The sequence below is a fragment of the Daucus carota genome, chromosome 4, assembly GCF_001625215.2.
Source record: "Daucus carota subsp. sativus chromosome 4, DH1 v3.0, whole genome shotgun sequence".
Classification (NCBI taxonomy): domain Eukaryota; kingdom Viridiplantae; phylum Streptophyta; class Magnoliopsida; order Apiales; family Apiaceae; genus Daucus; species Daucus carota.
Genome location: NC_030384.2, coordinates 19,896,504 through 19,913,332, shown reverse-complemented (window position 1 = coordinate 19,913,332; position 16,829 = coordinate 19,896,504). Strand labels below are relative to the sequence as shown.

Here is a 16,829-nt window from a genome sequence, read left to right as displayed (position 1 = left end):
AACTGAATTATCTCAACCATCGACGCAATCTCTCTTGAGGAAACTGTGTGAAAGTTCTGAGTATCTCTCCTGAGGATACTGGATGTTTTGTGTTGGTAGTGTCAATGAACGATATAATACCTACAACTTCATTTTGTTATAGAGATAGCAGATTAGGGATGAACACATAGTGAGCTGTTCAGAAGATTAAGAATCCTAGAATCTTCTTAGCTATCGATATAACAATAACAGTAGGAAAATAATGGTAGTTTTGAATTTTAATGATTATTTTATTTTGGATATTCAGATAAGTCCTAAATATGTTGCTTGTTCTTTTTTTTTTGGGATTTAATGGGGTAAGTTATACGGATACTGATTACTCCATCCCACCATGTATGTGTTTCCTGTATATGAACTCTGGGATAATGGTATGCTACTGCAGATCTGTTGCATTCTTTGCATAACTACATTAGTGTCATTGGTGATGACAGCCAACACAGAAAACTTAGAAGTAGATGATGGATCAAGAGATAAATATCTTGATACAAAAACATTTCATGAAATTAAAGTTGCATTTGCTTTCCTGTGACAGAAGAAAATAACACTGCAACCAAATTATCAATATCGATGAAACATAAGAATATAAAAATAACCCAATTCTTAAATACAAACTAAAAACCAGTTGCACAATCACTATTTGCTCCACAATCACTATTTGCAGCTATATGAATCACCCGTTTATTCTTCATTAATTACTATTTGATACATAAAATCAGCAATTTTGTTCTTCATAATTCAAAAAATCTACTTATGTTAAGTATTGGTGGTCGACTATTGACGAGCTCTTATAGTTGTCGGAGATTCGTGATGGCAGTAAGTGATGGAAGGAGGTGTGTGATGCCGGTAATTTAGGTGGGGCCATTTGTTTGTGGCTGAAAGAGGCTGAATAGACCTGAATAGAATCATTTCAGTTATTAAGTTCGTTTGTTAAATTTTTTGGTTTAAGACTCCTAGCTATTCGAGTTGTTCTTAGATCCATTTATAATATTTGTAATAAATAAATTTTAATATATTTATAACAAATAAGTGATATAAATAGGGTCCTGCTCATGGGCAAACTAATAAAATACAAACTAATGCGATTAAGCAGGATGACAAGAGTTTTGAGACCGGGGACAGACCCCGAGATGGGCCTAGACGGGGTCTAAGTGGGGCCTAATAGGGTCGGGGTAGGGCCTAATGGGACCGTGGCGGGGTCAAGTTTTGGCTCTTAAGGCTGTGTAGAGCATGTCCAGTGCATGTGCGGAGCCTTGGCAAGTCTCTAGCGTTCGCAGGCTGTATTGAGAGGGGGCGAGGGTAGGCCATAGATGGATGATAACATATAGGGGTGAGTGATGACATATAGGAGGTGGGTGATATTGTGTAAGTATAGTTTCTTTTGGTTTGTATTTTAGTTTTTATTCTAGTGGTGTATATATATAGGGTAGCACTCCATAGCATACCCTTTTATATGGAGTTAGGTAGCACACCATTATAAATATATACATAATATATATTATATTATATTCTTTATGGAATATAAGTACAAATTTTGATTATTAAACCTCCCGGGGCCCGCTTAAGCTTCACGAAGACTCCGCAAAGGCCTTGGACAGGCTCCAAACAGCCTTAAAAGCTAAAACTTGGCCCCACCATAGTCCCACTAGGCCCCGCCACGACCCTACTAGGCCCCACTCAGACCCTGTCTAGGCAGTTTTGATTTCCATTGGATGAAGACTACTCTCTCTCTCTCTCTCTTTGGGTCAGAGAGTTTCTTATTTTCCTACTAATTGGTTTATATTGGATTAAGATTCACCCCCTCAAGGTTTAAAGCTTATTTGCTAGTATTAAGGTTTCAAGCTTATTTGCTAGTTTTATTATTGTTAGTATCACTAATTTAAAATTTAATAATTTCATGTGCATTAAAATATAAATTAATTAAAAACCATAATTTAACATACTATTTTTTTGTAATTTAAATATGAACAATACTTTTGTAACTTAAAAAAAAAGAATAATAAAATTATGCTCAAAAACTATAAAATTACATATGACGGTAATAAGATACAATCAGGTTTCAATATGATATATATTGGTAATTAAAACTTATAATCAGATAAATTTTCTATATTATCATTTAAAGTATTTATTATATAAATATATCGTGTGGTGTTTTGCACATCACAATAATACTAATTGTAAATATTTCTTGAGTTGTCTAATTCATCATATTGGGCCAACAAATTGGTAGGAGCCCATATCGATATCCTCGCTTACAAAGTTTTGTCATAGATATTTTGATATGCAACGCTCTTATCCTATTTCAATCGCAGTTCAAACTCTTATTTATCTGTAAAACTCGCGGTATTACTCCTCCATGTTAACAATATAATTACAATTTTTAATAACTTTCGCTATCACCAACAAGTGTAATCGTGGAGAGCTGAGAGAGAGAGATCGGGTCTTTGAAGGAATAGATAAGGGATTATTTTCTCTATAAATTGTTTGTATCTAATATAATATATAGATAATATAGTATAATTGGGCTAGATTTAAGTAGGGATTCTTAAAAAGTGGTTTTAATCCAGGTCAAAACTAGGCTTTATATGGATATTAAATTATCAGGGTTTTCAAAACCAGGATTTTATCCAAGCTTTTTAAACTTCGAGCAGGCTCGGATTTTGAAAAAAAAAAAGGAGGCATGTTTAAGGCTCGGGCCGAACTTTTCAGATTTTTTTCCGAGCTTCGAATTTTTCAGACATTTCCATCTACAATACAAAAATTAAAATTATGTACATCAAATGTAAATTTGTTATATACATTATTTAAAATCCTAAAACATGTGCAATAAAAAGATTAAAGATACTTTTAGAATTTAGACAACTGATTTAAATTATTCTCGTTTAAAAGTATAAAATTAATATTAAACATATAATTAGGTATAATCATATATGATCTAAATAGGTATGTTGAAACTTATAATTACGTTAATTTTCTATATTATCTTCTAAAATATATTATATAATTTGAATAACTGCTTTGCATATTATAATTTTTATTTGTATTATTTAAATTTTTTTTTGAAGAACATTTTTATTCATCATATTGGGCCTAAAAATTGTTCAAAATGGCCCAAAATTTGGTTATAAATATTTCTTGTACGAACGCTTTTACCCTATATTCATCGCCCTTCACCGCAGCCGCGGCTTTCCTCTCTATGTCCCTTTATCTATGAAATTTTTGTTTTCTTCCCTTGTGTCGTTATATTAACTGCTAATAAAGCTTAGCTTACCCCAATACCAAGAGGTGAAGAAAATCTTGAATTGAAGTGATCTGATCGATGTTTGTAATATTATCCGATTTCAAATCCATTTTGCTATTTCGCGTGAAAGATGAGTGGGATCGCAACTCGGTAAATCCTTGTTGATTTGTGGCACATTAGTACATTACATAATAGTGATTATATGAATGAATTGATGGTTACCTGCTTTTTTTTCCCTTATTAAAATATTTATACCATAATTTTTTTAGATCTTGAAATGTTTTATTTTCGATTGAATTTTTTGTTATTAAATTGAAAGTTAAACTCAATCTAAGAGTTTGATTTTATTTGATATACATATGTAATATGTGTGTATACATGTATATAAAATTTACTACTCGTCATTATATGTTGAAGCAGTTTAAATTTTGATTAAATTTGGTTTTGAGACAAATCACAATAAATCATGTTCAAGTTGAAATTTAAATTTTTAGTTGTTATAAATCACTATATCTATATATTGTATGCCAGCCTCGTGGAGGTACAAAAATATCACATAATTTGGTATAAAATAAAATTTTGGTACAAGAATATTATTTTATTTGTATTAAAATCTGTTGTATCTCTATATATTATTTGCAAGTCTTGTTCGGATAAAAAAATTCATATGCTCTAAAATGAGTTTCTCCTAAATTACACGTATTGTATTTTAATAAGGTTTTAAATATAATTCTTAAATAATTTTACTATAAAAGTCATTTATTATATGTAATTTGTTCTGATTTGCCTTATAAATTAAGTTGCAGGAAATAATGAAGAAAATGCTCCAGAAAATCATGTATCCTCTGGTAATGTTTTATATTTAATTTTTTTTGATTATATTGTACCTGAATTTGTTTCCCATGTAAGATGCATATATCACATATTTATTACTTATGTGCCAAATCTTATTTGTTACAAATATTATTTGTGAATCTAATCGACTTAACTTTGTGCAGCTTGATGTGGATGGAAATGGAAAGAGAGATCAGTTGCACATCCTTGATTTCCCCTTGATTTCCTTGGACCCAAAATGAGGTGAAGATTGTTTCTTCCCTACTTATTACAAATTTGATATAAAGATATATGTGTGCATGGCTTAAATCTTTTGACTACTGTTAATGATATACATGAACATGCACAAGTAGAAGGTAAGCAAGTTTCAGAAACGGTAAAACCTCTGTGAGATTTACTGGAGGTAATTACCATTTAGCATCATTATCAGCAACACTACATCCACCAATGAGATTTTAAAAAATAAAAATTATATATACGTCGAATGAAAATATTATTAGAGAAAAGAAAGTGGGCCTACTAACACACAACAGCGCGTCACGCTGGACAAACCCAAAGCCCAAACTGCCGTATTATATATATTTTGGCCGCTTCACCATTTCTCTCTTTTTTTTTCTCAACCCCGTGTAAGTATAATTCTCTTCTTTATCGTCAGCATGTGCATTGACTGTGTTTATCTCGATTAATTTGATTATTAGTGTTTGAATCGTAAAGGATTGTTTTTTAACTAGCAGGGTTTTGTTGTGAATTGATCTGATTTCTTTTAGACAAAGAATTAATGATTTTTAATTAGTTGTGATTTTTGATTAAGGAATCTTGATTGGATTGACCATGAAGGTTTTTGATTATTCTGGGATTTTTTCCAGGTGAATTTTGTTGTAAAGATTTTATTTTTGTAGTTTTGCAGGTTTTAGTTGACATCAGGACTGTTGATTCACTCTTTGGTCGTGAGAATTCAACCCATAATGGCACAGCGTGACTGGGATGCTGACAAAATGTATTGACTCTCTCTCTCCCTCTCCCTCTCCCTCTCCCTCTCTCTCCCTCCCTCTCTCTCCCTCTCTCTCGCTCCCTCTCCCCCTCCCCCTCTCCCCCTGTGTGTGTGTCTGTCAATGTGTGCATCTTAATTATTTCATTTCATGTGTGTATGCTGTAAATTTGGCTTGAAAGTTGAAATATTGATTGTTAAAGTTGTGATTTTTGGATTTGTTGGTGTTTAGGCTTGATGCCTACATATATGATTATCTTATGGCAAAAAAGCTACATGCATCCGCGAAAGCTTTTAAGGCTGAGAGGGCGGTTCCAAATGACCCCGTAGGTAATGTATATACTGATCAAATTTCGGTTTGGTTGTTTTGTTTATTTTGGAGTTGTTTTAATTAAAATTTTTGATATGCAGCTATCGGTGCGCCTGGAGGATTTCTCTTCGAGTGGTGGTCTCTTTTCTGGGACAGCTACACTGCAAAGTCAAATGAAGCTGCTGCTTTGCAGGTTGAGGTGTTTACAGAATGTTAAATGATTTATGTTGCCCCTAATTTGGAATGTTATTATATGATTATTTATTGCCATAATTTCTGTCTGATTAACATTGTGCTATTTTGTTTGATAAAATTTTAGACGCAACAAAGTAGAGCAAGAGAGAACCAACAGCAGTTGCAACTTATCCAGCAACAGAATGCTCAATTACAGCGATGGGATCCTAGTCATTCTTCCCATGGTGTCCCGGTAAATGCTATGAACTCTGAAGGAATAATGGGACAGCCTTCAGCCAATTTCCTGGACATGAAAATGTACAAAGATTGGATAAACCAGGGGTATATTCAATGGAACTATATATTGATTAAGGATATATAGATTAACTAGTTGTTTCATTGGCTTTTTTGTTGTGGATTTCAGCCAGTTGCTTGAAGGAAATTCTGGGAACATGTCTAGGTCTTCACAGCAATTGCGTGCTCAAATGACCAATGTAAGTAACTAAAGTATATGTTCTTTCTATCTATGATAATAATATGCTTCCTGTATTGGAAGTTCATTGTTCATTGACTTGTGTCTGATTGATGCTTATGGGACATAAAGACTGAAGGGAACTCGGGCAACCAGAAATCTTTGCCTTCACATGCATCAACAATCCATCGGCAAGCAATCTCGCAGTCACAGCCTGGATTGGGCAGTGCAGGTAACACTATCAGAGCACTTTTGTATGTAGAGAGTCCTTGTGAGTAAGAGTACTGCAAACTACCAGCAGAAAAGTGTCCACCCCCTCATCATTCCAGTGGGAGGTAGAGGTCATGGTTTAGGGTCTTATAGTCAGGATAAGTGCGTGTGTTTTTATAAATATATAATATATATGTTATAGCTAGCAAAATAAACTGTAACATCTCTTAATGTATAAACGGGTCTTATCACTAATCCATTCGATTGATTAGACAGTTTTCTAAAACTTCACCCATTAATATCTGCACAGTTGTTTACTGAACTTTTTTTCTGGCTGATGGACATCTTTTGGTAATTGAAATGTATACTGTATGACTGTATCATTTCTATTATACGACCTCTGTACTGGTTTTTGCAAATAAAGACTATATATAAGAAGGAATGGGTAGCTACGATATTTACTCAATTGCCTTGCTGTTTCTTCAGGATTAAATCAAGGGGTCAGTGGTCTTCCACAGAAGGGTTGGGCTCTGGTGAGTTATACATATATTATGTTCAGTACAGCATTGCTGTATTTTTTCACATCATAACATGAACGTGTATGCCTGACCATTTGTCATCAATCTGTCATAATTTAGGGAATTGATCAACTAAAGCCGAATTCAGGTCTACAAGTACATCAGCCGGATCTACTGGATCAGAATCGCTTTCCCCTGTCCTCATCAATCCAGCAAGCATTAGAACAAGCTCAGGCACAAGGATGTATTGGAAGCTCACCTAATTACGGGTTTGGTGGATTACCACGGGGTGGATTGAAAGTAAAAGATGCTGAGCTGGAAAAAAATAAAGGATCGATGTGTTCACAAAAGGTTAAGAAAAAATATTAGATTGACTTGGCCAAGTATATGTATATATAATATATTGCCATAAGGCAGCCACCGGTAGATGCATTGCTTGCATATTATAAATTATTTCTCATCCATTATATATAGCCATAAGGCTGCTCAGCTATATATGTGCTTGCACAGCTTGAATGCTAATCTATAAATATTTCTCATCCTGTTTAAAAAACATGCCAAGAATGAGATAATTACTACATTATTGTAGTATAATCTTGATTTGGTAAGATAATCACTGCATTATTGTAGTAGCTATATATCTGATTCACTTTTATATGTATCTCAGATGAAAATGACCCAAATGCCACAATCATCCTCTCAACATGAGCAACTGCAACAGGTTTGATTTCTTTTCTATATCTTTAGTAGGAATTTTTAAGAGGCTGAACTGAAATGTTAAAGTTTAGTAGCAAAACTTTCCATTCCCCTACCAACACAGGTTGGAGTGAGGCACAATTTTCAACAATGGAATTTTTCTGTTCTTCCCTATATTGTTCACTTTCTAGAAAGCAGGATTATTCACTCACCCGCCGCACCGCACACTCGATTGTTGGGTGGGCGGGGATTCTTATTAAATAATTAATTTTGTAATTAGCTGATTACTTAATATAAGTTTATTAGTCTATACTACAACAATTGTGTTATTAAATAATCATCATGTAAATTGTTAAGCATAATCCACTTATTTGAATATTTGGTTTAATTATTAATGTGAAACCTGAAAAACATGCATAATATATATTTTTAATATAATAATATTTGTCGAATCCCCCTGCACCTGAATCCCCATATTTGTATTGCCGAATTCTTGTATCCCCATAACGGCCACTCACGTACCCGCACCCACACTCATGCTTCCTAGTTCGCTTTTGGGTTTGATTTAATTAATGCTCTTGTCTTGTTATTCCCATACAGAACAATAACAGAGAAAGAAAACAGCAGTCGTCTTCTGGACCAACTAATAGTAAGGGTAAGGGAAACACAATGGATCCTTCACCAAAATCCCCGGTATCGACTCATACCCCTGGCGATGAGAAAAATACTGCCAGTAGTCTGCAGCATGTAAGCAGTGGACAAAAAGGGTTGATGATGTATGGTTCGGAAACAGAAGGTCTTGCATCACCTGAAAATCAGTTGGTAGGCCCTTCTATGTTTCACAGACACACTCGTCAATCTATATGCTAGTGTCAATTTGCATCCTAGAAATACCAATGTTAAGTACTCTTCTATTTTTACCATTGGTTGCTTTGTTTAACTTGAATGATTGATGAAATATGCATTGTGTTCTTAAAATCTATGTGCATAAGATAATCAAGTCTGTGATATATATCCAAAAAGTGGTAAAGTTTATGAATGACTTGATAGTTGATACAAAACATTGTCTGATGCACAAAGAACATTTCATATCGCAGGATGACATAGAACATATTGGAGATGAGGGAGATGTCGACTCCTTTTTGTCTAATGATGGTGAAGATGGACGGACTTTATACGACAACATCAAACAAAATCTTACTGGACATAAAACGGAGTCTTCAAAAGGTAATAGTTTTTTTTGTTGATTATGTTTTCAGAAATCTAGGCTTTTGCACAGAACTGTTGACTCTGGTGTTTTCGTCTCCTATATCAGGATTCTTCCTTGAAGAAGTTGGTTGTATACGGACCAGAGATAAAGTCACATGCTGCCATTTCTCTTCAGATGGCAAGCTGTTAGCTAGTGCCGGACATGAAAAGAAGGTAACAGAAACCTTATTTTAAACCTTATTGTCTCTGTTACAACAGAGTAAAGGTGAACGAGAATATGTGTATGTATATAAGTGTTGGTCATGTGACAGGCTGTTCTTTGGAACATGAATAACTTGCAAACCGAAAGCACTCCTGAAGAACACCAGGACGTGATTACAGATGTGCGTTTCAGGCCTAATTCATCTCAATTGGTGACAGCTTCACTTGACAAGTCTGTGAAATTGTGGGATGCAGCTAATGTAATTATCTACGCTCAGTTGTATATAATTGTTGTTTTAGTTTATAATAGTACTCAGCCATTGAACCGTCTGACATAAGTTTTTATTATATAACCTCTTATTTTTCCTTGCAGCCAAGCTACTGCCTGCATGCTTATACTGGGCACCCCTCTCATGTTATGTCCCTAGACTTTCATCCAAAGAAGAATGACATGTTCTGTTTTTGTGATAGTAACAATGAAATTCGTTATTGGAACATCAATCCATTTTCATGTACTCGAGTTTCAAAGGTTAGTTTGTGAAACTTATATACGTTTCTTCTCGCAGACAAATGCAAATTATGTTAAATAGTAACTTTTTATCTTTCATTTTTTATGTATTGCTCATGTCAGCAAGGAGGTAGTTCACAAGTGAGATTTGAACCGGCAAATGGACGCTTATTAGCAGCAGCATCAGATGAAGTTGTGTCCATCTTTGATGTTGAAACTGACATGCAAACACATTTTTTCCAGGTTTGACATTTTAATGCTATTTGTCAGTGTTTAGTGTTACCAAACCTTAATATACTGTTGGTTTAAGGCTTTGGGCATATCTTCTCATGTGTTGATTACAAAATTGATGATTGATTTGACCCCCTTTCTCTCACCTGTTATCAGGGACATAGCGGTGTGGTTAACTCCCTATGCTGGGATCTAAATGGTGATTATTTGGCTTCCGTTTGTAAGGAGTCTGTGAAAGTCTGGTCGCTGACCTCTGGCAAATGCGTTCATGAACTTAGCTCAAAGAGTAACCAGTTTCATTCCTGTGCTTTCCATCCAAGCTATTCAGCTCTTTTGATGATTGGTGGAGAGAAGGTATTTATCTATGTATTTTTGTTTCCTGCGACCTTGTTTTAAACATTGCACTTAGTCTATCATTATGGACTTGTCTCTTGGATGATTAGGTACTTGGGGGTACTTTTTTCGTCATACTTAAATGATCTGAATTGCCATGAGCCTAGTTTGAACTAACTTGCTATGCTGCAATCTTCCACGTTCTGTTACTTCAATTTTAATTTAAAACTTGCAAATGACTGGACCAATAACTGTAGTCGATATTGGTACCTCAATACAACCAATCATTTCTGGATGTGTGACACTTGACATTGTAGACTTTTAAATAACACTATATAATGTATTTGTTTCCTTTTTATACCTAAAGCTATCTGTACTTTGCTAACACTATTTTCTTTAACATTCTGTACAGGGTTTAGAGTTGTGGAATATTGCTGAGAATAAAATCATGACAGTTCGAGCACATGAAAATATGATTGCTGCTTTAGCACAGTCCCCTGTAACGGGAATGATTGCTTCTGGAAGTCACGACAGTTCTGTCAAGTTATGGAAATAATCTTTCTGATAAATTAACTAAATTATCTGAACCGTCGAAGCAATCTCTCTTGAGGAAACTGTGTAAAAGTTCTGAGTGCCTCTCCTGAGGATACTGAATGTTTTGTGTTGGTAGTGTCAATGAACGATACAATACCTACAACTTCATTTTGTTATAAAGATAGCAGATTAGGGAGGAGCTCATAGTGAGCTCTTCAGAAGATTAAGAATCCTAGAATCTTCTTAGCTATCGATATAACAATAACAGTAGGAAAATAATGGTACTTTTGAATTTTAATGATTATTTTATTTTGGATATTCAGATAGGTTCCTAAATATGTTGCTTTTTTTTTTTTTGGATTTAGTGGGGTAAGTTATACAGATACTGATTACTCCATCCCACCATGCATGTGTTTTCTGTATATGAACTGTGGGATAATGGGTTGCTACTGCAGATCTGTTGCATTCTTTGCATAATTGCACTAGTGTCATTGGTGAATGGTGATGACAGCCAACACAGAAAACTTAGAAGTTTATTGCTCAATTGGTAGATGATGGATCAAGAGATAAAAATCTTGATACAAAAACATTTCATGAAATTAAAGTTGCATTTGCTTTCCTGTGACGAAAGAAAATAACACTATAACCAAATTATCATAAGTGATGAAACATAGGAATATAAAAAATTTCTAAATCGTGTGGTGCGCGTTTTTTCCACTAGTTAAAATATTAAAATTGATAAAGTTCGACAACGGCTTTGTATTTTACTTTTAAAAGAATTATCTCCACTCTAAAACCGGGGACAAAAATTATCAATGCTTGTAAACTCGTTTGCAAAAATGCCCCTTTTTCGGAAGTCGATGAGTTTTGTTGTAGATACCTTCACTCAAAAGATTTTACTTCATCCCTAATGAAGCTAAGGTTATGCTCATCTTTTAGTATTCTCTTTGCCCATTCATTTGGCAAGAACTGACACTGAAACCAATTGTCAATGATAGAGCTAGAATGATAAATATGATGAAACAGGTTTTAGGAAAATCAGTGAGTCATCAGCTAAATAGTAGGATGAAATAGCGATGAGTATTACAAGAACTAAGGTTGCGCTCACTTGGATGGAGTTCACAGGTTGCTTTGGGCAACATTGCCTTGTGTGCCTTGGTAGTTAAATACCATTGAAGAAATCAATATATAATGATCAGCAGCAACATGCTAGCAGACCTAGCATTGGAGGTATTTGTATAGCAAAGTTTGGAGTATGAGATAGGAAAAAGTAGCACATATTTAGATGATGTGCTAATTATAAGCACTTTCTTGGTTTCTTCCCCCTGAGTTGCTCTCCTCTAAGTATTGCATTAGACATATGCCAAAATGGCTCCACCTTTCCCATTGTGCTATCATGGGTCTTGTCCTTTGTGTTTGTGTTATTTCGGTGATTTTGAGCTATTACAAGTGTGTTTGTGTTATTTCGGTGATTTTGAGCTATTACAAGTGTGTTTTTGTTATTTCGGTGATTTTGTGTATCATGATTTTAGTTTCAGAAACTGAACTTCCTGGTATCAAGAAAATTAAACAGGAAATTAAGAATTCAGCACAAATAATGTCTACTAGAAATATATATATTGACAAAAAAAAAGAGTGTGCGCCTGGCCATGTCATTTAAAGTTTGCAAATATTGCATCTTAACCCCTACTTGGTGAGATTCTTGATTTCTTTGTGTCTGCAACATTCACACGTACTTCTTTCTTGATCTTGAAAACTTCAAATCTACGAACTTCATCAAAAAGGTACGACGTCTGTCCGAGAAAAGAACATACCAGAAACCCCACCAGCAGGCGATAAGGCTAGCCTCACGGGACTCTGAGCACCTTCTTCTGTACTTAAAATGCCTGTAAAACAATTAATCCCCGTCTTCACATAGCCAGGGCAGACAGAATTGATCATGAATCTGGGGTACTTCTTGGCCAGAATTCTTGTATATGCATTCAAGGCTGCTTTGGATAATGTATAGGCAGATAGATAAGAGTTCCAGCCCTTGGTTTCTAACACACCTTCTTTAAGATCTTGTAGAAATTCCTGCAACAGTCTGTCCACTCGCTCTTCAGTAAGGTTTTCAGCATCACTCAAAACTCGATTGGCACCCTCATTAGTTACGAACTGAAACAAGGCAGTAAACAATTCTCAGTGACTGATTTGGAGCATTGTGGAAGTCCACTTGCACTTGGAAATGGTCACTTGCAGAGATTTAGATATCCACGCACAGCGACTCCACCAAGGCTTGAGCTTGTAGACTCTTCTGGACAAAAAAGTATGGTGTACCATTGGAACTATAAGAGTCCCTTGAGAACATTTAACAGTTATTCAATTTAAATAACTAAGCATGTAGAACAGCAAAATACCCATGAATTTTTTTTTTCCAAAACTAACATTCAAACACAATAACGTATTGAAATGTTTAAAAAGACACACAAACGACATGGGGAGGGAGGGCGGGTAATAAGTTACTTTTATTTTTAGGTAAATTTGGATAAAAAAAACTAAATATTCCTTCTCGGTGGCATTTTATGAATATGAGGCATAGTAACAAGACATATCCTAGTCTTTTTTCCAGTTCTACCTTTAGCACCCCGGTCATGGAGGAGACATTGACAATCCTTGGCGAATCAGATAACTGAAGAAGGAGAAGAAACGTATCAACCATCTTTCTTGCACCTTTGTAATTTACTTTTATGCATTCTTCTGCAGTATCATAGGTCCGGGTTGATACCTCATTCCAGTTTATTAGGGGTCCTTTCTGTGTCAACAAGATCAATTGAAGCATATATTGATCATATTATTAGTATGCAAACATTCACTTTAAGAGACATCTAAGAGTGTGTAGTTCACTATGCCTCACTCTCTCTACAGCAAATGATTTTACGACAATGAAAATACAAATAGTCTTTCTAGATAATAAACTTGTGAGTTGTGATATTCCAAAAGATCTAGAAATTTTCCAGAAGTTGGCAAAAATGGTCACACGGTTGATTGAAACGCTCACCGCATTGAACACTGCAGCTTTTACAGCATTGCTATCCAATATAAGCCCAACAGTTGCTGCATTGTTCACCTGCAGGGGTTCCACGTCTTGTTAATACTGAAATTAAGACCTCAGATACAACTTCCAAGTGCTTGCCTTTTCTCAAATTATACTGCTACTTCATCAAATTTCACTTCGTATATATAAAGAACATAAATTGTTTTATGATCAATGAGTGGTATAGAGTATAGACACCATAAAATGCTTTGACAAGTTACAGAGTGCATGCACAACGTAACAGAAGCGTGTAACAACAAAATAGCCCACAGAACAGCAGTTTGTTTGGTTTAAACATAGTCATATACCTCAGAAGCTGATGTATAAGCTGTTGATCTGGTAGTGGCCCTAAAATATGTCCATTGGAAGTGCAAAACAAGAAGGAAGGAAGTTGGATGTTCCAATAACAATAAAAAAAACAATTTTTTGTTGATTCTCTTCAGAGATTTAAATACTCTGATATCGGCAGACACCCATGCCTCTATGTTGTTGTTACCAAAAACAAGTAGGGGTATTAACTAATCCACTAAGCTACAAAGATAAGGATCAGATGAACAAACTAAACTAATCAGAATATCAGATCATAGGCATCTCAGACTACAACTTGGGAATTCTTAATCAGAAAAAATGGCCTAATGATTTTATCATTTACGGCGATCTTGGTAGAACTAGACCTTCCTCATCAACCATATATCTTGAATAAGGGATTGCATGTAACACAAAAAAAAAAAAAAAGGTGACTTGACAAACATACCAAGATATCAAGCTTTCCAAAATGGGACTCGACAAAATCTGCAAGAGAAGCAATGCTGGCTGAGTCCAGCACATCAAGCTGATGGAATATCACAAAGTCCGCAAGACCGGATTGGTGAAGATTTTCGACAGCCTCCATTCCCTTCTTCTTATCTCTAGCAGTTAATACCACTGTGACCCCATTAAAAGCTAATTGTCTGCATATCTCTAAGCCTATTCCTTTGTTTCCTCCTGTCACCACTGCATACCTATTCATGCAAACTCATTCATCAAATATAACTTCACTTTTCAACATTTTAAATCAACCAACTCTTTTTTGGGTCTTCGTCCCTGACATGGGTATCGCAGGACCTCTTAACCGGCCTGCCATCTTCTGGCCGCGGATTAATATCCAGCGGCCCTCTTAACCGGCCTGCCATCTTGTTCTGGCCGTGGATGAATATCCAGCAGCCTGGATTATAGCATACGTCTAGCATTTTTTCAACACCGGACGCTTGTTACTAGACGGGGTTAAAATTTTATTATAATCATGAACTCTAGATATTCATTCAACGACCAGAAAATCAAGACGTCCTGTATGTCATGAACAGAACCCCTCTTTTATACACTCATATGAATGTTGATATATATCAGAAGAAAAGTGATAGCATGTACCTCTTTGTTGCAAGAAAGCTTGAGTCTGCCATAGTTGGTGGGCTTCAGCTGCCACTGCGTTGTGTAAATGACTCCTTGTTATTCTCTGTCTTGATCACACAGATTTCTTGTTGTACACATGTTTTTTTGTCTGTGGACGGCGCTAATACTTTATTAATTTTTCAGTTTGCATCTAGTAAAATAAGGTATCCTATGATTAAGAACTAAAGATTGCAGTGGAACTCAAATAGGATGCGGGAGGATCGAGATGTATATCTCAACTGACTCAACAAGATCTCCCCTCTGCTATTTACAGCAGCACCTTTTTACTAAACAAAAATAGATAGGAAAATTGTGTCGAAAGTCTAAAAAGCATATTCTCTCAACGACAGATTTCTCAACAGCGGCTACTCAGCACATGATATGTCGGGTAAGTTTATACTCCCTCCGTCCCTTCCCTCCGTCCCTTCCATTTCTTTACGCTTTCCTTTTTGGGTGTCCCATCCAATTCTTTACATTTCAAAACTTACCAAAAATAGTTAATGAGTCTCACCACTTCTCCACTTTTCTTTCCTTTTCATATTACTTTTACTCCACTATCTTCTTTTTATACATTAAAAATCAATGGGTCCCACCACTTCATCCATTTTTCTTCCTCTTTTTCAATACTTTATACATATTTCTTAACCTCCGTGCCCAACCCATTTGATAAGAAATGGGAGGGACGGAGGGAGTATATTATATTGATTATAGATTGTTAGATGATGCATCCCATAGTTTGATTTATAAGAAAAAATTGTTATGTTCAACGTTTTTTCCTGTTGATATGGTAAAATATTGTCCAAGTTAAAAAAAAAAAAGAGCTAGATAGATAAATATTAATTCTTGTCTTCTAGAAGAAACCTCTGAACATGTAAGTACTGAGTACTCAATGTTTTAGTGTCCAGCGAAATAAAATAACATTTGAACGTGATAAAATTTTGTTATAATCATATATGTTGGATGCATTATCCACGGTCTAAAATCAGTGTATTATACAAATTTTATGTGACATGTAATGCTAGGGACCACGATTTTTTAGAGAATGCAAATTCTCGAATCACTATGTTATACAATACTTTCTCACACATATGTGATGAAATTTTGTTATAATCATATATGTTGGATGCATTATCCACGGTCTAAAATCAGTGTATTATACAAATTTTATGTGACATGTAATGCTAGGGATCACGATTTTTTAGAGAATGCAAATTCTCGAATCACTATGTTATACAATACTTTCTCACATATATGTCACAAATCATGATCTTTCTGAAGATTTTCTGAATGAAAAAAGTTATTTTAAACTTTGCAAGATTATGACAAACTTTATTTGATATCAAATAATTACATGAATTCTGCAACCACATTTTCCAGCAAGCATTTGAGCAATTTTAAACCGCAATCAAATTTGTAAAATTAAATTCTGCTTCGATTCTGTTGAAATATAGGTTGTTTTTTTGCAAGCATCAGAGCAATTTTAAACCACACTCAAAATTGTAAAATTAAAATTCAACTCTTTTGCAATACAAATTAAGATATATTTGAAACATTTATCTAACATTTTAAGTATTTAGATGAACCGGTTCTTAACATGATATTGAAATTCTGATTGAGTTAAGTCTCAAGTTATCCACTTTTCAAGACCAAAGATAAGATTTCAAGTAAAGAAAAGTGTAGAAATATAACATAACATCATTTCGAGCCTTTATCTAGCATCTTAAAATTTTACATGCATCACTTCTCAACTTTTCAATATGTTAAATAAATACTGAATGCCTTGCTGAAAAGCATCTTAAACTGTATAACCTGATTCGCCAAAACGGAATG

The 16,829-nt window shown here is 34.8% G+C and overlaps 2 protein-coding genes across 4 annotated transcripts; one reads left to right on the top strand and one right to left on the bottom strand.

Moving 5' to 3' along the window:
* Positions 1–4,838: 4,838 nt before the first annotated feature.
* Positions 4,839–10,520, top strand: LOC108216979 (transcriptional corepressor LEUNIG_HOMOLOG-like). The gene is made up of 17 exons (XM_064092622.1): positions 4,839–5,111; positions 5,335–5,432; positions 5,514–5,611; positions 5,732–5,928; positions 6,011–6,086; positions 6,182–6,290; positions 6,755–6,801; positions 6,907–7,137; positions 7,454–7,507; positions 8,083–8,304; positions 8,580–8,709; positions 8,798–8,904; positions 9,003–9,152; positions 9,266–9,421; positions 9,524–9,592; positions 9,788–9,985; positions 10,377–10,520. Exons 1-17 carry the CDS (start codon positions 5,080–5,082, stop codon positions 10,518–10,520), a joined length of 2,118 nt encoding a protein of 705 aa, XP_063948692.1. The 5' UTR covers positions 4,839–5,079.
* Positions 10,521–12,024: 1,504 nt separating this feature from the next.
* On the bottom strand, positions 12,025–15,368 carry LOC108217820 ((+)-neomenthol dehydrogenase-like). 3 transcript variants are annotated; one of them, XM_064091124.1, is made up of 5 exons: positions 14,979–15,367; positions 14,326–14,897; positions 13,536–13,604; positions 13,113–13,289; positions 12,025–12,652 (listed from the first exon to the last, which is right to left on the bottom strand). In XM_064091124.1, the coding sequence occupies exons 2-5, from the start codon at positions 14,578–14,580 to the stop codon at positions 12,275–12,277; spliced, it is 879 nt and encodes a 292-aa protein (XP_063947194.1). In that variant the 5' UTR covers positions 14,581–14,897; positions 14,979–15,367; the 3' UTR covers positions 12,025–12,274. The 3 variants fall into 3 exon arrangements, with proteins under 3 accessions (XP_063947194.1, XP_017246197.1, XP_017246198.1); XM_017390708.2 differs by having other exon boundaries at positions 14,326–14,572; XM_017390709.2 differs by lacking the exon at positions 13,113–13,289 and having other exon boundaries at positions 14,326–14,572; positions 14,979–15,368.
* Between the last annotated feature and the right edge of the window lie 1,461 nt (positions 15,369–16,829).

Coding starts and splice junctions, on each gene's coding strand:
- LOC108217820 (XM_017390708.2), bottom strand. CDS start 15,010: ATGGCAGACTCAAGCTTTCTTGCAACAAAGAG. Junction 14,573..14,978: donor AGCTTTCTTGCAACAAAGAG/GTACATGCTATC, acceptor TTGCATGAATAG/GTATGCAGTGGTGACAGGAG. Junction 13,290..13,535: donor AAGCTGCAGTGTTCAATGCG/GTGAGCGTTTCA, acceptor TTGTTGACACAG/AAAGGACCCCTAATAAACTG.
- LOC108216979 (XM_064092622.1), top strand. CDS start 5,080: ATGGCACAGCGTGACTGGGATGCTGACAAAAT. Junction 6,291..6,754: donor GCCTGGATTGGGCAGTGCAG/GTAACACTATCA, acceptor CTGTTTCTTCAG/GATTAAATCAAGGGGTCAGT. Junction 9,593..9,787: donor TAGCAGCAGCATCAGATGAA/GTTGTGTCCATC, acceptor ACCTGTTATCAG/GGACATAGCGGTGTGGTTAA.